The sequence below is a fragment of the Cherax quadricarinatus genome, chromosome 18 (assembly GCF_038502225.1).
Source record: "Cherax quadricarinatus isolate ZL_2023a chromosome 18, ASM3850222v1, whole genome shotgun sequence".
Taxonomy (NCBI): Eukaryota; Metazoa; Arthropoda; class Malacostraca; order Decapoda; family Parastacidae; genus Cherax; species Cherax quadricarinatus.
The window spans coordinates 43,688,644-43,709,624 of NC_091309.1; the positions used below are offsets into that span (position 1 = coordinate 43,688,644).

Sequence of the window (20,981 nt, forward strand, 5' to 3'; positions counted from 1 at the left end):
ATATTCGAGTATAGTTCTTATTATCATTTTATACAGATGTTTTTTGACATGTGGAGAGGCTTGATTAAATCTAAAGAGACTGTTAAGACCGGCTTTGGCTATGTTGATCTTTTTATTTACATGAGATGTTGAGTGGAGCAGCCTGTCTATTTCATATCCGAAGATCTTGTTAGGGTTTCTAATGGCTACAGGTGTACCTCTGATGGAGATACCCCCTTTATCTTCGATGGTTGATGCAAAACATCCTATTGTGCTAACAAGGACTATGTCAGGGTTAGTCGTAATTCTCCATTTCTTTTCCCAATTAGATGTTCGACGAAGTTCAATATTCATTTTTTCTATGACTCTCTCATACTTGTATTTTCCTGTTACCGGAGTTGATGAGACGACATGGATAACATCATCTGCAAATTGCGTTATAATTGTATCATTAAACTCTGGTTGAGGAAGGTCATTCACATAAATGTTGAATAGAATTGGACTGAGACAAGAACCTTGTGGGACACCAGCTGTGGGCATAAAAGGCTCTGTCGACCTGCCGTGAAAGGTGGGAATGATTTTTCTTTGAGTTAAGAAGTTATATATTAATCTGAGAAAGGTCCAGTTATGGTCAGGTAGGTCAATAAGTTTGTATATAAGGCCATCATGCGATAAGCTATCAAAAGCTTTATGAACATCTCTGGAGGCAATTAGGGCAAGATTGCCCTGATGTTTTAGACTCGCTACAGTATCGAAAATAATATTTATTGCATGATGGTTACCTCTATGTGCTCTAAAGACAAATTGTTTTTCAGTAAAAAGGGAATCATTTTTTTTTAATTAGTGGTAACACCTAACACCGATAAGACGCCGGAAGTTTATTTAGTTACGGTTCATCAGTGTAAGGAGGAACTTGTTCTGTTTTCAAACGAATAAGCTACCAATCACCTTGTTTCATTCAACTTCTTACTTAGGAATGTAGCTATTTTTTTTTAATTACACCGGATGCATCCCACAGAGGCAGGGTCACCTAAAGAGAAAAGCGAAAAAAATTCTTTTTAAAATTAGTAATTTATAAAGGGCAAGAGGTTACTAGCACCTTGCTCCCGGTATTTTAGTCGCCTCTTATGACACACATGGCTGATAGAGGAAGAATCCTTTTTCAATTCCCCATGGAGATAAAAGGAAATAAAGAAGAACAAGAACTTGTTGAAGATTTTGGCCTTACCTGCTGTGTTTAAATTATAACTATATATAATGAACACTTAGCTGATAAATGACAGCAAATCGTCTACACAGCCGCCCCTGCAGACGAGGTCTAGAAGCTGTCGAAACCATCACAACATTGGGCTGTCAAGAGATACAATTTGTAAGTATAAATTACCCCTAGGGGGTGTTATGTCAGCATATTTCATTCGATGATGGCTGACGAAATACCTACTTGTTTGGACTCAAAAGTCCACACCTTACTGCCGATTATAGGTTGATTACAAACTCCTTGTGACTCAAGAATTGCGCAATCCCCCGATCTACAAGAAATTCGTAACATACCTTGCTCTTTGTAACGTGAGCTATGGTGTTCTCAACACCTTCGACAGGTATCGGTGACTTGATAGAAGCTGAAGTGTCCTTGGATGTCCACGTCTTCCATTGTCTAGGAAACGCACACTGGTACACTATGTTCCACAAGATTTGTCTTTATTGTTCACAATGTATCACAAGAGAAGCTGATCACACTTCTCTTATGTTTATTGTGTTTGAGACACTTTGTTCACACTAACGCACAGATCAGTGTTCTTTGCTAGTTATCCTGGCGTCAGTGTCACTCTCCCTAGAGTCAAAGATAGTCTGGCGACGCCACACCGCCCCAAGCCGTCACTGCCCTAGCACAAAAAAAAAAAACGCTGACCTAGTACCTTGCATCCTTGTCACCTCCTCGATGAAGCAAAGCAGAATGTTTGTTTCTTGCTGTCTTAAGCATAGACAACAATGTACACTATCTTTACTATGGTAATAAAGTGGGAGCAGGATTTTCCTTAATTGTCCTGCTAAAGTAAGAATGTACTGTCTCTTATAAAAATACACTTTGCAACACCGCTGCAAGGAGCAGAGGTCACTTGACTACGTGGCATAGCATCTGTGATCAATTACTCACTCTAGCAGTAAACAAGACGCTCGCCCCTTCTGAGAGGGCTTGGCCCCTCAGGGCTGAAAGGGGCTGAAGGGGCTGAAAGGGCTGAAGGGGGCTGATACCCCCCTCCTGGAGAAAATTTCTCCACACTGGGGGGCGGCGGAGGTTCGCTGCAGGTGAACTATTCATCACTTAACATTAATTTAATTTTCTCACTCGCCACCACTGCTGCTTGTCTTTTCTGAACAGCTTTAGTCTGTGTGGTTTCTGGAGAATCACTAATTTTGTTTTCAACACTGTGTAATTCTAACGGCACTAGTTTATTTATTGTCCGCTTATTCACTACACCTTTGTTTAAAACATCAACTGTCCTGATGATTCCATTTGCATCAGGATATATGGTCACAATTTTTCCAAGTGGCCATTGGGACCTCGGACCATCATTGTCGATAATCACTATGTCACCAGGTCTTAAGGACTTATGATTTTCAGGAACACCAGCTCCATAGAAGTGTTCTCTCAATGAGGTGAGATAGTCTTCTCGCCAAATTTTCTCCCAACATTCAATCACTTTATTAAGGTGTTTGAATTTACGTCTGAGTTGCTCAGGTTCGAAATAAGTAGGATCCTCTATGATTTCTTTATCATTCATGGGAGGAACAGGTTCGAGCCTTCTGCCATGGAGTAAATGAGATGGACTTAACACTTCTAAATTGTCCAGATCATCGGTAACATAAGTTAGAGGTCTGTTGTTGACTCTATTTTCTATTTCAGTCACAACTGTACGGAATTCTTCTAAGTCGATTCTCTGACGATGAAGAGTCTTCCTTAAACAACGTTTTACAATGCCGATCATTCTTTCATAAAATCCGCCGTGCCATGGAGATTTAGGAGGAATGTATCTCCAACGACAACTGCGTTGATTCAGCATCTGTTGTACTTCTGGTTGATCAAAGATCTTGCTTATATAAGCAGCACCAGCAACAAAGTTCGTTGCATTATCTGAAATCATCAGTCTGGGACATGCCCTTCTGGCTGCAAACCTTCTGAATAATTTGATAAAGGTTTCAGCAGACATGTCAGTGGCTACTTCTAGATGTACTGCTCTAGTCGTAGCACAAGTGAACAAACAGATGTACACCTTGATGGGAACTTTGTCAACTGTTTTGGTTAAAATTATTGGTCCAGTGTAATCTACACCTGTCACCTCAAATGGAGTGATATGACAAACTCTTTCAGAGGGATATGGAGGTGGACCTGGATACTGACATACTCGCATATCGTAGTGACGACAAGTAATACAGTCCTTTATTTGTTTTTTCACACTTTGTCGACCTTGAGGTATCCAGTAGGACTGTCGTATATGACAAAGTGTGTCAGCTACCCCACCATGTAACACGTTACTGTGGGCGTTTTGCACAATCAGTTTTGTTAGCCAATGATTCTTGGGGATCAATATTGGATGTATGGCTTCTTTAGGTAGTGAAGAATTATGAATTCTTCCTCGACATCTTATAATCTTTTCTGAGTCGAGATAAAGTCCTAAAGAATTAATCATGACAGGTTTCTTTGGGGATTTATCTTGTGTTTCTAGAAATTTATATTCTGTAGAGAAAACATCTTTCTGTATTAGTTTCACCCAGTATTTAATGGGTTCAAGACATTCATAATCAGGTTTTATTCCTTTAATGAATTTAAAGACAAGAGCTGTAACTCTTAAGAGTTTACCCAAAGATGAGTATTTAGATCCATCAATGACTATTTCTGTTGTGTCTGCAGTATTTACACAACTTATTTCTGCTGTGTTCAAGCAGACTGTTTCTTCTGGCATAATGTGAGCTTTTTGCTGAGGCCAGTTATTTTCATTAGAGAGCCAGTTCGGTCCGTGGAGCCATAATTTATTATCCACAAATTTCTTGAGTGGGACACCACGTGACAACATGTCAGCTGGATTCTCTTGGGTAGAGACGTGAAGAAAGAGATAATCTCTCTGCATCTCTTTTATTTCTGCTACTCTGTTCTGTACATAGACCAACTTACTCTTATTATTTCTTAACCACTGGAGAACTGCCTCATTATCACTCCAGATCACGGTTTTCTCAATAGTGAGATGATCAAGTACTTTGTTGAGATAGACAGCTAATTTTGTACCTACATAGAGTGCTGTCAGTTCCAATTGTGGTACTGTTCTGACCTTCAAGGGTGCTACCCTGGCCTTTGAAGTAATTAGTGTACTTCCTTCAGCATTACTCATGTAAGCTACAGCGCCATAACCTCTGGTTGACGCATCACAGAACACATGTAATGTGTACTTGTTTCCCTCTTGACCTATTTGTCTGGGAAATGTAATTTGATGAAGTTGCTTAAACTCCCTGGATATTTCATCCCATGCTTGACTCATTTCTAGAGGCAAGTTCTCATCCCATCCAATTTTGAGTTTCCATGCATCTTGCATAAGCATTTTACCCTTTATGGTAATTGGTGAGACGAGTCCTAGAGGATCAAAACATTGTGATACCTCTGACAGTAAACTACGTTTAGTGAGTGTACTGCATGATTTATTGTTTATCCTTTTGAGACTCAAAGTATCTTCCTGTGTGTTCCAATTAAGTCCCAGCATATTGTTGCAATCAGGAATTTCAGTTTCAGGGAAATCTTCTTTGATAAGTTCCCTTAATTGCTTTGAATTTGTATTCCACATCCTTAGAGGCATATTTGCTTCTTTCATCTCCTTGTTAGCTTCTCTGTATAAGGATTTCAAATCCTCCTCTTTATTCACAGTACCTTGAAGATTGTCCACATAGAAACTTTTCTTTAAGATTTCTTTGAAGGGACTTTCAGATTTCTTCAAATGTGTATTTAGAGTAGCTTCTAGTAAGAATGGAGAGGATGTTGCACCAAATAATACTGATTTGAAACGATAAGTTTTCACAGGACTTTGAGGATCATGTGGATTTTCAGGCCACAAGAATCGAGTATAATCTCTATCTATTTCTTGTAGTCCTACTCTTAAGAAAGCTTTGGAAATATCAGCCGTGTAGGCATATGGGTTTGTGCGAAATTTCATAAGCACGTCTCCAAGCTTCTCAGTTAGTGAGGGTCCGGTCATCAGACAGTCATTAAGACTTGCTACATCTTTATTTGCACGTGCGCTGCAATTATATACAACACGTAGTGGAGTGGTTTCAGAATCTTTTCTGACTCCATGGTGCGGGAGATAATGAGCTTCTGTCTTCAACTTATCTTCGACTATTTCCTCAATGAATTTATTGTCCAACTGTTCTTGTATGATATTATCATAGACAGTCAGTAGCTCTGGATTCTTCCTGAGCTCATGTATTTGTGCTTTCATCTGTCCGAAAGCCATGCGATAATTGCTAGGTAGATGTGGTGGATTTAATTTCCATGGTAACCTAACCCAATACTGTCCATCTTTATATTTGACAGTGTCCAAATATTGGTTATAAGTCTGAGACTCTTGTGGGCTTGGTTTATTTACATCAATACCTATCGCATCTAAATCCCACAACTTATCAACTGGTTCATTCATTTCTTCCAGTAATGATAATTTTTGCTGTGGTACATGATCAGTGGTTATTCTCGTAACTAGTACATTTTCCACTGAATCAATATCAGCTTCTTTCCCACTTTGAGAGGGAATGGGACCACATATCATGTGGCCTCCTGCTGTTTTCAGCAAGTGAACATCATGTTTACTTACTATATTTTGCACAAAACAGTGATAATAATCACTTCCAATGATTAAATCAATTGGACTAATTGTGTCCGTCTGTATGTCAGGACAGGCTAACTTGACCTTAGCTGCTTTCAGTGCTGCAACTGTTTCTTTTAATCCCTGGATCTGCACAGACTTAGGCAAATCATCTACTACCACAGCTTCTACTGTCTTTTTCCTGTTTCCTAGACCAACAGTGATTCTGGCTAGGTCATATGTCTGTTTACCAGAATTGTGGAAAAAACCAGCTATATCTAACTGTATTTTGGCATAGGGTTGTTTATTCAGTTTCTGCAACACTGTTCTTCTTATGAAGGACCTTTGTGAGCCTTGATCAAATAGTGTTAGCACATTGGTTTTGTGTAATTTATTAGATAACTCAACTCGAGCTATCGGGAGAGCAGTTGCTTTAAACTTATCTCTCACATTTAATGCTGTTGCTTGTTGACTTCCTGATTCTGTGGAAGTCTGCTGCTGTTCAGCAAAAGTATTTGGGCATAATGCTGTATGATGCATACCCTTGCATTTAAAACACTTCTTCAGTGAGCATTTTCCTCCCTTGTGTTCACCTAAACACTTGATGCACCTTTTCAGCTGATGAACACGTTGTTTACGTGCCTCCATTGATGTGTATTGAATACAATACTGTGCCCAATGTGTTCCATCACAAAGTACACATTTTGGAGTACGTTTATGTATGACAGTCTGTTTACTGTCTATTGTATTCACAGCTTGATAAATGCCTATATGGGATTTCCCATTATGTGGTTTAGTGGGAGTAGGTATACTCTTTTTATACTGAGTTGAAGGTTTATTATCCACTGGATTTGTGGATTTTTCATCTTGTCTCGTTGCTTGCATGCATGAAACTATTGTTTGTAAACCATTGCTAATTTCTTCACAAGTGAAATAGCGTTTATTGAACATAATATTTAATCGTTCAATAGTTTGTGGTGACAACTTATCTTGTACAATACCACTGATAAACCAATCACATTGTCTTAGGTCATATTTAGCACCTAGAGATCTGAGACTATTGTCTAATGTGATTCTAAATGCCTGTAAGTCTGAATAACAATGTTTGGGTGGCTTCAAGCTTGATATTAAGACTGCATGTCTAACTCTAGCCTTGTCAGCATCGAAGTAATTGTCTGCTAAGACACGTAAGGCTATTTGATAATTGCCTTTGACCACCGGAAATGACTTAATCAGTTCATAGGGTTCTCCCTTCACAAGACATTTAAGATAATTGAACTTAGCAATCTCATCTATGTCAGTTCGTGAATTTACTATGGATTGAAAACCACTAATGAATTCTTCATAATTATGACCTTGGAAAATAGGTAATGACAATGTAGGTAAGCTTGGTAATGGGACACTTGTTGTTGTTACAGGTGTAACAGGTGTTTGACCACTAGTAGTAGGTCTCTGTGACAGAGTTTTACGGCAGATAGCCTGTACTCCTGTCCACCTTAATTGTTGATCACTAAAAGTATCCAAAACATTTTTAATTTCATCCTCAGATGGATCTGATTCAAGAAATTTATTTTCATAATGTGTATAGTCTGAATTAATTATTTCCATACGTTGTGTAAATAATTCAAACTTGACCTCAAGATCATCAAAATCTATGTTTGTATCTTGAGTTAATCCTATACAGACTGAAATTAGATTTTCTAATTGTGTAATCTTAGTCTGTAAAGACTGAAACTGAGTTTTCAAACAAGCCATTTTAATGGTATACTGAAAATTCTAGCACCACACTTAGAGTGTTTAAAAAACACTGTACTGCTATAAACAGCTGAGTTTTTGTTATGCTTAAGTCAGCAATAATCGAGTCAGACACTACTGACCCACTAAGCTTAACCTCAGGGTCAATGACCATGAAGGGTACAGGGTACATGTGGCTGGTGTTTATGGCTTGAGTTTGCTGTGTCAGCCTGACCACGATGATTAATCGTAAATAACGATATTATACACTTCATTCACTATACACTATAAATGTCACTGTATAACTGTAAATCACACGTGAATATTACTTACACATATATAAATTTCACTGTTAATATATATTTGAAAGCTTACACTTTATATATAAGTTCCTTTAATATAACAGGTAGATCTATAAGAAACAAACTTTAACACAATCTTGTCTCTTAATTTCTGTCTATAAACATTATAAACACTGTGTATATATATACACTCAGACAAACAACATCACTTGGGTTGTTGTCTTAATCAGCAATTTCTCGAGATTGGAGCAGTGGGTGCAGGATGTGGGTGAGTCACCCAGCTCCCGTTTTCTTTGGGTGTCCGCTGGGTGAGCGCCCGTTTTCTTTTGGGTGAACGCTGGGTGAGCGCCCGTTTTCTTTTGGCTGCCCATTCTCTGTGATTGAGTCTGGAGGGACTCATTTATACTGATTTATATTGTAAAACACTAGTTTTACAGCTTTTTTCGAAGGACCTTGGCTCATAGGTTATTTGTACACTGTAGTACAACATATTTGGACCACAGTGTGGTCTTTATCCGGTTCGAGCACGACCAATTCTGTTGAAGATTTTGGCCTTACCTGCTGTGTTTAAATTATAACTATATATAATGAACACTTAGCTGATAAATGACAGCAAATCGTCTACACAGCCGCCCCTGCAGACGAGGTCTAGAAGCTGTCGAAACCATCACAACATTGGGCTGTCAAGAGATACAATTTGTAAGTATAAATTACCCCTAGGGGGTGTTATGTCAGCATATTTCATTCGATGATGGCTGACGAAATACCTACTTGTTTGGACTCAAAAGTCCACACCTTACTGCCGATTATAGGTTGATTACAAACTCCTTGTGACTCAAGAATTGCGCAATCCCCCGATCTACAAGAAATTCGTAACATACCTTGCTCTTTGTAACGTGAGCTATGGTGTTCTCAACACCTTCGACAGGTATCGGTGACTTGATAGAAGCTGAAGTGTCCTTGGATGTCCACGTCTTCCATTGTCTAGGAAACGCACACTGGTACACTATGTTCCACAAGATTTGTCTTTATTGTTCACAATGTATCACAAGAGAAGCTGATCACACTTCTCTTATGTTTATTGTGTTTGAGACACTTTGTTCACACTAACGCACAGATCAGTGTTCTTTGCTAGTTATCCTGGCGTCAGTGTCACTCTCTCTAGAGTCAAAGTTAATCTGGCGATGCCACACCGCCCCAAGCCGTCACTGCCCTAGCACAAAAAAAAAAAACGCTGACCTAGTACCTTGCATCCTTGTCACCTCCTCGATGAAGCAAAGCAGAATGTTTGTTTCTTGCTGTCTTAAGCATAGACAACAATGTACACTATCTTTACTATGGTAATAAAGTGGGAGCAGGATTTTCCTTAATTGTCCTGCTAAGTAAGAGATGTACTGTCTCTTATAAAAATACACTTTGCAACACCGCTGCAAGGAGCAGAGGTCACTTGACTACGTGGCATAGCATCTGTGATCAATTACTCACTCTAGCAGTAAACAAGACGCTCGCCCCTTCTGAGAGGGCTTGGCCCCTCAGGGCTGAAAGGGGCTGAAGGGGCTGAAAGGGCTGAAGGGGGCTGATACCCCCCTCCTGGAGAAAATTTCTCCACAGGTACCTTCATGGTGGCTGTTGTCTACCAGCCTACTACCTACCTATTATTATTATTATTATTATTATTATTATTATTATTATTATTATTATTATTTTAATTAATTAATAATAATAATAATAATAATAATAATAATATTATTATTATTATTATTATTATTATTATTATTATTATTATTATTATTATTATTAATTATTCTCTTTATGTACAATAGAATTTTACCTTCAGTGATTGAAACTATATTTATATAAAAAAATGATATCAGGACAAGAAACCGAAATTATTATACAATCGTACGATAATAATTATTATACAATCGTACGATAATAGCAAATAATATCGTACATCGAGATAAAGATATAATTATCGTGTATATAGGATAAGTATGGTAGGAATGGCAACAATGACTGCGTTAGATGGTCTTCAACACCAACACCTGGAGTACACGGCTCCACTTTATGTATAATCTTATACAGTTTTATGTATCTCTTTCACAACCCATTACATTTTATTATAATTTATTTTTTGCCTTTGGATTTTTATGCAGCAAATTTATAATTTGCAGTGAAGCATTATTTACTTTCGTCCTATAATAGATCTATTTATTTCAACACATGCAATTAGCTACATGCTTGCACATATAAATTAAATACAATAATTAATACAGCAGCTTGATAATAAAAAGTATTGCATTCCAGGGATCTCTAAAGCTTAAAACAGTACCTTGATAACCTTTAGTACTGTGTTCTAGGAACCACCAAAATCTGTAGCCTCATAATAATCAATAGTGTATTGTGTTCCTAAAAACATCTGGGACCAAGAGCTGTAACTTAATTATAAATGTCTGTATATAGTGCTGAAGTAATCACCTGGGCCAAGAAATTGTAACATCATGAGAACTATCAGCAAACTTTGTTCCAGGAACTACTTGGTCCCAGGAGCTGTAGCCTGATGACAGCCAACATTGTATTGTGTTGCAGAAAGCAGGTGGACCCAGGAGCTGTAGCTTGACGATAACCACCATTGTATTGTGTTCCAGGAACCATCTGGGCACAGGAGCTGTAGCTTGATGATAACCACCAGTGTATTGTGTTCCAGGAACCACCTGGGCCCAGGAGCTGTACCTTGATGATAATCATCAGTGCATTGTATTCCAGGAACCACCTGGGCCCAGGAGCTGTAGGTTGATGATAGCTATCAGTGTATTGCATTCCAGGAACCACTTGGGCCCAGGAGCTGTAGCTTGCTGATCACCACAATTGTATTATATTCTAGGAACCACTTGGGCTCAGGAGCTGTAGCTTTATGATAACCACCAGTGTATTGTGTTCCAGGAACCACTTGGGCCCAGGAGCTGTAGCATGATGATAACCATCAGTGTATTGTGTTCCAGGAGCCACCTGGGCCCAGGAGCTGTAGCTTGATGATAACCATCAGTGTATTGTGTTCCAGGAGCCACCTGGCCCCAGGAGCTGTAGCATGATGATAACCATCAGTGTATTGTGTTCCAGGAGCCACCTGGCCCCAGGAGCTGTAGCTTGATGTTAGCTTTCAGTGTATTATATTCCAGGAACCACTTGAGCCCAGGAGCTGTAGCTTTATGATAACCACCAGTGTATTGTGTTCCAGGAACCACCTGGCCCAGGAGCTGTAGCTTGATGATAACCATCAGTGTATTGTGTTCCAGGAGCCACCTGGCCCCAGGAGCTGTAGCTTGATGTTAGCTTTCAGTGTATTATATTCCAGGAACCACTTGAGCCCAGGAGCTGTAGCTTTATGATAACCACCAGTGTATTGTGTTCCAGGAACCACCTGGCCCAGGAGCTGTAGCTTGATGATAATCACCAGAGTATTGTGTTCCAGGAACCACCTGGGCCCAGGAGCTGTAGCTTGATGATAATCACCAGTGTATTTTGTTCCAGCAACCACCTGGGCCCAGGAGCTGTAGATTGATGATAATCATCAGTGTATTGTGTTCCAGAAGCCACCTGGGCCCAGGAGCTGTAACTTGATGATAATCACCAGTGTATTGTGTTCCAGGAACCACCTGGGCCCAGGAGCTGTAGCTTGATGTTAGCTTTCAGTGTATTATATTCCAGGAAGCACCTGGGCCCAGGAGCTGTAGCTTGATAATAGCCATCAGTGAATTGTGTTCCAGGAACCATCTGGGCCCAGGAACTGTAACTTGATAATAAACACCAGTATATTGTGTTCCAGGAACCACCTGGGCCCAGGAGCTGTAACTTGATGATAACCACCAATGTATTGTGTTGCATGAACCACCTGGGCCCAGGAGCTGTAACTTGATGATAACCACCAATGTATTGTGTTCCAGGAACCACCTGGGCCCAGGAGCTGTAACTTGATGATAACCACCAATGTATTGTGTTCCAGGAATCACCTGGGCCCAGGAGCTGTAACTTGATGATAACCACCAATGTATTGTGTTCCAGGAACCACCTGGGCCCAGGAGCTGGTGTGGTGTCTCATTAAAGATCCAAAATCTCCAGAGGCTAAACTTGAACTGAAGAAGAGGTTCCCATTCTTAGAGTAAGTATCACAAGTCTTGTGATCAATATTTGTTATTTACTGTTTAAAATATTATAGAGACTAATAAATGATCTGACGTGTTCACTGTATCTACACGAGTTGCATGTTTTCTCAACTTCACTATATTTACGCTAATTTTATATTTAGTCAAAATCTGTCTTCATACATAGACAGAGAAGACAATAAACGTACCTCAGGGAAAACTCAAGATTCCCCCCGGAGCTGTTTGAATATTTTCTTCTCCTACCACCACCTTTATTTTATATTCTATGTGAACATTTATTAATAAACAGAATACATTTGCAGAAAACACAAAGGTACAATGTATTAAAGATCACGAATTTCCTCCAGCTCCTACGAAGCCGGACGTCAGCCAAGTATGCAGCAAGCATTTCCTCTCTGGATAGCCATGCTGAGGCGCTGAAACATGAAAGTGGCTGCCCTTAGGTCCCTGGTGGTGTCGATGAGTCTGGAACCTAATTCTTTAAGGGAACGTGTGGCATTTTTTCCCCACGATCCAAAGGTCTCTGATCCCACTGGGACAAATTGACACTGTTGGCTTATGTCCCTGTACTTGCTGATCTTGTACTCCTCCCTGTGGTCAGCAGCTCCTCCCTGTCCCCCAACACCGTGATGGATATAGGTGTCAACCAGTGTGGACACACAGGTATAGTCCCATGCTAAGAGCGAGCTATTCTTCCAAGGATGGATGGTGATCCCGTCAGGGCAGTTTGCTGGGTTGTGGGTATTATTTGCTGCTAGTGATCGTGGCTCCCTCTCGGCAGGGCATCCAGCTGTAGCAAGGGTTCTCTTTATGATGTCGTTGACCGCATTGTGTCTTGCATGCCAACCCTTGGTTTTGGAACAGTTAAGACCATGTAGACCGTACTGGTCTGCTTGCACTTCGCCGCAAATACACGTAAGAACATAAGAACATAAGAAAGAAGGAACACTGCAACAGGCCTACCGACCCATGTAGAGCAGGTCCATGTCTCCTCCGGATTAGCCCAATGACCCACGCAGACTGTTCACCTCCACTCAAGGATGGAGCACGGCACCAGACCCAGTAGCACAAGCTAATCCGTTCCAACTCACACCCACCCACACCCACTCATGTATTTATCTAACGTATTTTTAAAACTACACAACGTTTTAGCCTCAATAACTGTACTCGGGAGTTTGTTCCACTCATCCACAACTCTATTACCAAACCAGTGCTTTCCTATATCCTTTCTGAATCTAAATTTTTCCAACTTGAAACCATTGCTGCGAGTCCTGTCTTGGCTGGAAATTTTCAGCACGCTATTTACATCTTCTTTATTTATTCCTGTTTTCCATTTATACACCTCGATCATATCCCCCCTAATTCTACGCCTTTCGAGAGAGTGCAGATTCAGGGCACTCAGTCTATCCTCATAGGGAAAATTTCTGATACAAGGAATCATCTTTGTCATCCTCCTCTGTACGTTTTCCAGAGCATTTATAACCATTAAGTAATACGGTGACCAGAACTGAGCAGCATAGTCTAAATGAGGCGTAACCAGGATATGTAGAGTTGAAGAACAACTTGATGACTTCAATTATTTATACTTCTAGATATGAAGCCAAAAATTCTGTTAGCTTTATTGCGAACACTAACGCACTGTTGTTTTGGTTTTAGATTACTGCTAACCAGGACTCCTAAATCCTTCTCGCAATCAGTAGTATTAAGATCTACATTATTTAGTTTATATGTCGCATGGTTATTTTCCTGTCCAACATTTGGAACTTTGCATTTGTCTATATAAAACTCCATCTGCCACTTCTCCGACCATTGCATCAGTCTATTCAAATCATCCTGGAGTGATCTAGTGTCCACTTTAGAATGAATTGGACTGCCTATTTTGGAGTCATCAGCAAATTTGCTTATGTCGCTATTTATTCCATCATCTATGTCTTTTATGTAAATTGTGAACAACAATGGGCCCAACATTGACCCATTAGGAACACCGCTTGTGACGTGCCCCCATTCTGATTTCTCCTCATTTATGCAAACTCTCTGCTGCCAATTTGTCAGCCATGCCTCTACCCAGGAAAAAAATTTTCCTCCTATTCCATGTGCCTTAAGTTTCCTCAATAGCCTCTGATGTGGAATTCTATCGAAATCCTTACTGAAGTCCATATACACAATATCATATTCATTGCCATGATCTACCTCCTCAAATACCTTAGTGAAAAGTGTAAGACAGGAACGCCCCTTTGTAAAACAGTGTTGAGATTCATTAATCAATCTGTGCCTATCAAGATGGCTACGAATTGCTTCAGCAATTATTGATTCCATAAATTTTCCCACTATGGAGGTAAGGCTTATTGGTTGGTTTAGAAAGACACGTAAGCAAACACTATGACATATTTATTAGAAAACGTTTCGGTGCTTGGACCTTGATCACTTCAAGGTCCAAGGACCGAAACGTTTTCTAATAAATATGTCATAGTGTATGCTTACATGTCTTTCTAAACCAACTTTTCGGTATTTATTACCAAGGCTTATACCAAGGCTTATTGGTCTATAGTTCGAAGCCAAGGACCTGTCACCTGCCTTGTAAATAGGTATTATATTTGCCATTTTCCACTTATCAGGCACTGTGCTAGTTTGTAGTGATATGTTAAAAAGATTAGCCAAAGGTATGCTAAGTTCCTCTTTACATTCCTTTAACACCCTTGGAAACAGTTCATTAGGTTTTAGTTTCTATCCTTGTCTCAGGACCATGTCACTAGTTACCGCAATCGTGCATAGTTTATTATCGTTATGTTCTACATAATCTATTATTTCAGGAATATCCCTAGTATTTTCCTTGCGTGAAAACTGAGAGGAAGTAGGTATTGAGAATTTCACACATATCCTTATCACTGTCAGTCATCTGACCAGAGTTACTCTTAAGTGGGCCAACCTTGTCCCTAATCTTACTTCTGTATACCTGGAAGAACCCTTTTGGGTTAGTCTTTGAATCCCTTGCGACCTTAGCCTCATAATCCCTTATTGCTCTTCTTATTCCATTCTTTATTTCTGTCTTTAATTGAATTTATTGATTTTTTAACTGCCCATCCCCTTTTTTGATACGCCTATATATGCCTCTCTTTTGACCAATGAGATGTTTTAATCTATTGTTCATCCATTTGGGATCATTTTTGTTAGATCTAATTTCCCTACTCGGAACAAAAGTTGTCTGGGCAGCTAGAACTGTGCTCTGAAAAACGTCATATTGGGAACCAAGATCACCTACCTGACCCATAGTCAGGACATCCCAATTTAGCCCTCCCAGTTAGTTTTTCAGTCCCATGAAGTCGGCCAAGCAAAAATCTGGGACAGAGATTTGATTGCAATTTTCTGGGTAATTCCATGATATATTGAAAGTAAGAGATTTGTGATCTCTTTCCCAAAGCTCATCATAAACCTCAAGATTATTAATTAGTGACTCTTTGTTGGCAAGAACCAAATCAAGAAGATTGTTTCCTCTAGTTGATTCTGTCACAACCTGTTCTAAAAAGCAATCCTGAAAACGAATATTCTGTGTGAATTGGGGCAGCAATATTGAGGGTCTAAGGGTCGAGTTGTGTTCCCATTGCAGATATGGGAACTGTTTGGAGGAAGTCCCTGGAGTGAAGTGTGCTCACAGTCTGGAGACGGGCAGTCTCCTTATCTGATGTTGGAGCCCTGAGCATGTTGGCAAGCACCTTTTCAGTGATTGGGCCATCCCAACTTGACTGTTTGTGAGCCAGTGCTGCACAAGGGTTTGGTGCTGGAGCAGCAAGGGTCTCACATTCAGTGATGGCACTTGTACAGCTTGGGTCCGGTATTCCTGCTGAGTCACTGAGGTTATCAGGAAAAATTTGTCTTATCAACTCGTTTGATGCTATGGAAGAAGATAGAGGATATATATATATATATATATATATATATATATATATATATATATATATATATATATATATATATATATATATATATACATATACATATATATATATATATATATATATATATATATATATATATATATATATATATATATATATATAGATATATAATGTATATATATATATATATATATATATATATATATATATATATATATATATATATATATATATATATATATATATATATATATATATATATATATATATATATATATATATATATATATATATATATATATATATATATATATATATATATATATATATGTCGTGCCGAATATGTAAAACTGGTCAATTAGCAAGAACTCCTTTAAAATTAAGTCCTTTCTAAAATTTTCTCTTATGCGTTTAAAGACATATTTTTTTCATTAATGTTAATGTAACCATTTTTAATTTTGCACCAAAAGAATCTTAGAAAACTTACCTAACCTTATTATAAAAAGAACAATTTATTTTAGCCTAACCCAACTAAATATATTTTAGATTTGTTTAAAGTAATTTAATACTAAACAAACACAGTGAAATATATTTTTTTCGTTAGGTTCAGAATGATTTTGGTGAAATTGTTGAATACACAAATTTTCACTTGTCCTATATGGCAAGATGAACGTTGTAATAAAGTTGGTAGAATTACCGACAATATGTAAAGTAAAAGGACACAAGTGCAACTAATGTGACATTTATTGTGGCAACGTTTCGCTCTCCAGGAGCTTTATCAAGCCATTACAAACAATACATGGACACAGAGGGTATATAAAGGCTCAGAGTGAGGTGCATACTAGTGAGGTACCATTTCGATGTTCACTCGTGGTAGTAGTAGTAGTAGTAGTAGTAGTGGTAGTGACAACAGTAATACAATATGGTAGAGCAATTAATTCGTACATGAGTAAAAGGATATAAAAGCTATTACTTGGGTAACATAAAAATAGGATGGACAAATATAAACTGGAATGAGGCAGCTTGTTTCAGTGTTTTGTGTAGTATAACAGGAGAGACTATGTGATGGCAGGGTTTACTGTTTTCAGGAGGATTCTTGCTAAGACTTCGGAGATGGTGAAGCTGCCGTTGTTTTGTTTAATTGTATTCGAAACAGCGATCAGTGCTGATTCGAGGCACTTGCGTCTGCGGAAATTAGTTTCTTTGATCACTAATTGGGCGTCTCTGAATTTCATGAGATGATTGGTGGAATTTCGGTGTTGTACACAGGCGTTGTTCAGGTTATCGTTCCTACATGCGTAAATGTGTTCATTGAGGCGGGTGTCGAGGTTTCTGGCTGTTTCACCTACGTAAATCTTGTCACAGCCTCCACAGGGTATAGTGTAAACTCCTGCATTGACTGGTTCGTGGTGCTTGGATTTTGTCCTGGTTATATCCTTTATTGAAGTGCTAGAAGCGATGGCGACTCTGGTGTTAGCTTGTGAAAGTGCTTTTGAGACGTTCAGTGCAACCTGACTGTTGGGAAGAATTATAAATTTGCTGGGAGTGGTGTTGATGCGTGGAGAATTTATGATCTGAAGAGCTCTTTTCTTGCAGTCTTTGATGAAAAAAAGAAGGAAAATGTAACTCTGTGAATGTTTGGTGAATGTATGTACACTCCTCGTCAAGAAACTCAGGACTACAAATTCGGTATGCTCTTAGGAAAAACCCGATGATGATGCCTCTTTTGGTCTTGGTATCTTGACTGGAATAGAAGTGTGTGAGATCATTTTTATTGGTGGGTTTCCGATAAACTTGAAATCTTAGGTTGTTGCCTACTTTGTGAATGAGGACGTCGAGGAAAGGTAGCTTGTCATTGGACTCTTCTTCTAGTGTAAACTGGATCGCCGGTTCAACTGCGTTGAGCCTTGCCTGAAGATCCCGTACATCAAAACGTTTTGGAGTTATTACGAGGACATCGTCCACGTAACGTAACCAAGTGACGCTTGAAAGGATGATGTTGGCGAAGTGTTCGGACTCTAGGTGTTCCATGTATAAGTTGGCTAGGACGGCACTGATGGGGGACCCCATTCCCATGCCGTAGGTTTGTTTGTAGAGCTTGTTATTGAAAGAAAAACAGTTGAAATTAACACAGAGTTCAATTAAGTCAACAAAATCTCCGGGAGGTAGAGGAAGATTAAGGTCCTGATTGACTTTATGTCGTAGAACCTCGATGGCTTTTTTGGTAGGTACTTTTGTGAAGAGGGAAGTCACATCCAAACTGCTTAGTTTCTTGTTACGGATGGAGAGGTTACGGATGCGGTTGAGAAGGTCACCTGAGTGTTTAAGATGAGCGGGGCTGATGGTCCCCAGAAGGCAGGAAAGATGTTTGGCAAGAACTCCGGCTAGTTTGTGTGGAGCACTGCCTATTCCTGACGTGATTGGTCTGAGAGGAATATTGTGTTTATGGGTCTTGGGTAAACCATACATGTGTGTTGGTTTAGGGTTGCTTGGTAACAAGTACAGAAGTTTCTTCCCTTCTCCAAAACGTTTTGATGTACGGGATCTTCAGGCAAGGCTCAACGCAGTTGAACCGGCGATCCAGTTTACACTAGAAGAAGAGTCCAATGACAAGCTACCTTTCCTCGACGTCCTCATTCACAAAGTAGACAACAACCTAAGATTTCAAGTTTATCGGAAACCCACCAATAAAAATGATCTCACACACTTCTATTCCAGTCAAGATACCAAGACCAAAAGAGGCATCATCATCGGGTTTTTCCTAAGAGCATACCGAATTTGTAGTCCTGAGTTTCTTGACGAGGAGTGTACATACATTCACCAAACATTCACAGAGTTACATTTTCCTTCTTTTTTCATCAAAGACTGCAAGAAAAGAGCTCTTCAGATCATAAATTCTCCACGCATCAACACCACTCCCAGCAAATTTATAATTCTTCCCAACAGTCAGGTTGCACTGAACGTCTCAAAAGCACTTTCACAAGCTAACACCAGAGTCGCCATCGCTTCTAGTACTTCAATAAAGGATATAACCAGGACAAAATCCAAGCACCACGAACCAGTCAATGCAGGAGTTTACACTATACCCTGTGGAGGCTGTGACAAGATTTACGTAGGTGAAACAGCCAGAAACCTCGACACCCGCCTCAATGAACACATTTACGCATGTAGGAACGATAACCTGAACAACGCCTGTGTACAACACCGAAATTCCACCAATCATCTCATGAAATTCAGAGACGCCCAATTAGTGATCAAAGAAACTAATTTCCGCAGACGCAAGTGCCTCGAATCAGCACTGATCGCTGTTTCGAATACAATTAAACAAAACAACGGCAGCTTCACCATCACCGAAGTCTTAGCAAGAATCCTCCTGAAAACAGTAAACCCTGCCATCACATAGTCTCTCCTGTTATACTACACAAAACACTGAAACAAGCTGCCTCATTCCAGTTTATATTTGTCCAACCTATTTTTATGTTACCCAAGTAATAGCTTTTATATCCTTTTACTCATGTACGAATTAATTGCTCTACCATATTGTATTACTGTTGTCACTACCACTACTACTACTACTACTACTACCACCACGAGTGAACATCGAAATGGTACCTCACTAGTATTCACCTCACTCTGAGCCTTTATATACCCTCTGTGTCCATGTATTGTTTGTAATGGCTTGATAAAGCTCCTGGAGAGCGAAACGTTGCCACAATAAATGTCACATTAGTTGCACTTGTGTCCTTTTACTTTACAAGATGAACGTTGCTATTTAAGCCAAGATCGCAAGTTTTGCCTATTCGGCACGACATATATATATATATATATATATATTTATATATATATATATATATATATATATTTATATATATATATATATATATATATATATATATATATATATATATATACATACATACATACATACGCGCTTGCCGGCGTGGAGGGAGGGAGCCAGTGTGTGGTGCTCCATACATTCTGTGTGTAAACCAGGAACCAACATGGTTTACGCGGGCCAGTTTCGGCAGACATCATCGTGAGTATCGACCGGAGATCACAGAGTTGTGACAAACCTCTACATCGGACCATTGCTTCTGTATCAGTGAAAGTGCAGTGTGCATGTTGGGATTTGGGAAGTAGCGGTGGTGAGGGGATCCTGGCAGTGGAGTGTGGAGGAGGTTTTGTTTACATCTGATCGGCCGGGGTCGTGGGTTGGGGAAGGAAGTGGCCGCCCACGACATGGTCATTGGATGGTGAACAGAACACCTCGGTTAATAGTGTGAGCATGGTGATTAGTGTGCCAAATGGCGAGGGTTTTTTTCTAAATGGAACAATAAGTGTATAACAATTAGCAAAAGTTAGTCAGTGATGTGAGTCTTGAGCGAACACACAGGGCCACTCCCTCCCCCCTCCCCCATCCCAGATCCCCTCCCCTCATCCCAGCCTAGGCCCAATGACTTCCTGACCAAGGGTGTTGCCGTTTAGTGCCCCACCAATTACAAGTTCCGCCGCTCGCTACTCCCCCACCCTCATCCCCCATGCATCCATGCTGCCCTTCACCCGTCACCCCACAGCTGGCGCCTTCCCACCCCCACGATATCAGCAATGTCACAAGTAGTCGCGGGTTCCCAGGAATCTTCACGACAGAGCCAAAGCTGTCGTTCACGAGGCATTTGCCGGGTGTGCCACAGGGAATGTGCACTCAATCCCACATCTGGCAACATCCGTGCACACAATAGATGCCTAGGCTCCAGGAGAGCTCCAAATGAGAACAACCAACAGCCTCCCCCAGCAGACAGGGCTGACAGCTACCGTGACTTCACCTCTACAGAGGACCTCAAATCTGCAATCAAATTAACATCCACCAGGACTCTGACACACATCCCCAAAGCAGCTCGCCCTCAAGCTGCTAGCAAATTCACTGACCTTCTGAAGAAAGTCAACGATGCTCCTTCAAACAACAGATCCTGGCACAACTTGCTGCTTTTTGGCAATGCCTGTTTGGCTGTCCCACCAAGGAGGGACAAGTCACTAGCAACACATGTTATTAGGGCAATAAATGCATTC

General features: G+C 39.9%; 1 protein-coding gene across 7 annotated transcripts in view; it reads left to right on the plus strand.

Annotated features, from left to right (window-relative positions):
* The window catches only part of LOC128689506 (luciferin sulfotransferase-like), a 181,633-nt gene that overhangs the window by 41,950 nt on the left and 118,702 nt on the right, over positions 1-20,981 (plus strand). For all 7 annotated transcript variants that reach the window (XM_070086457.1, XM_070086455.1, XM_070086459.1 and 4 more), the window contains one exon: positions 11,921-12,017. In XM_070086457.1, coding sequence (XP_069942558.1) covers positions 11,921-12,017 — 97 coding nt within the window. The remainder of the gene's footprint in view (positions 1-11,920; positions 12,018-20,981) is intronic.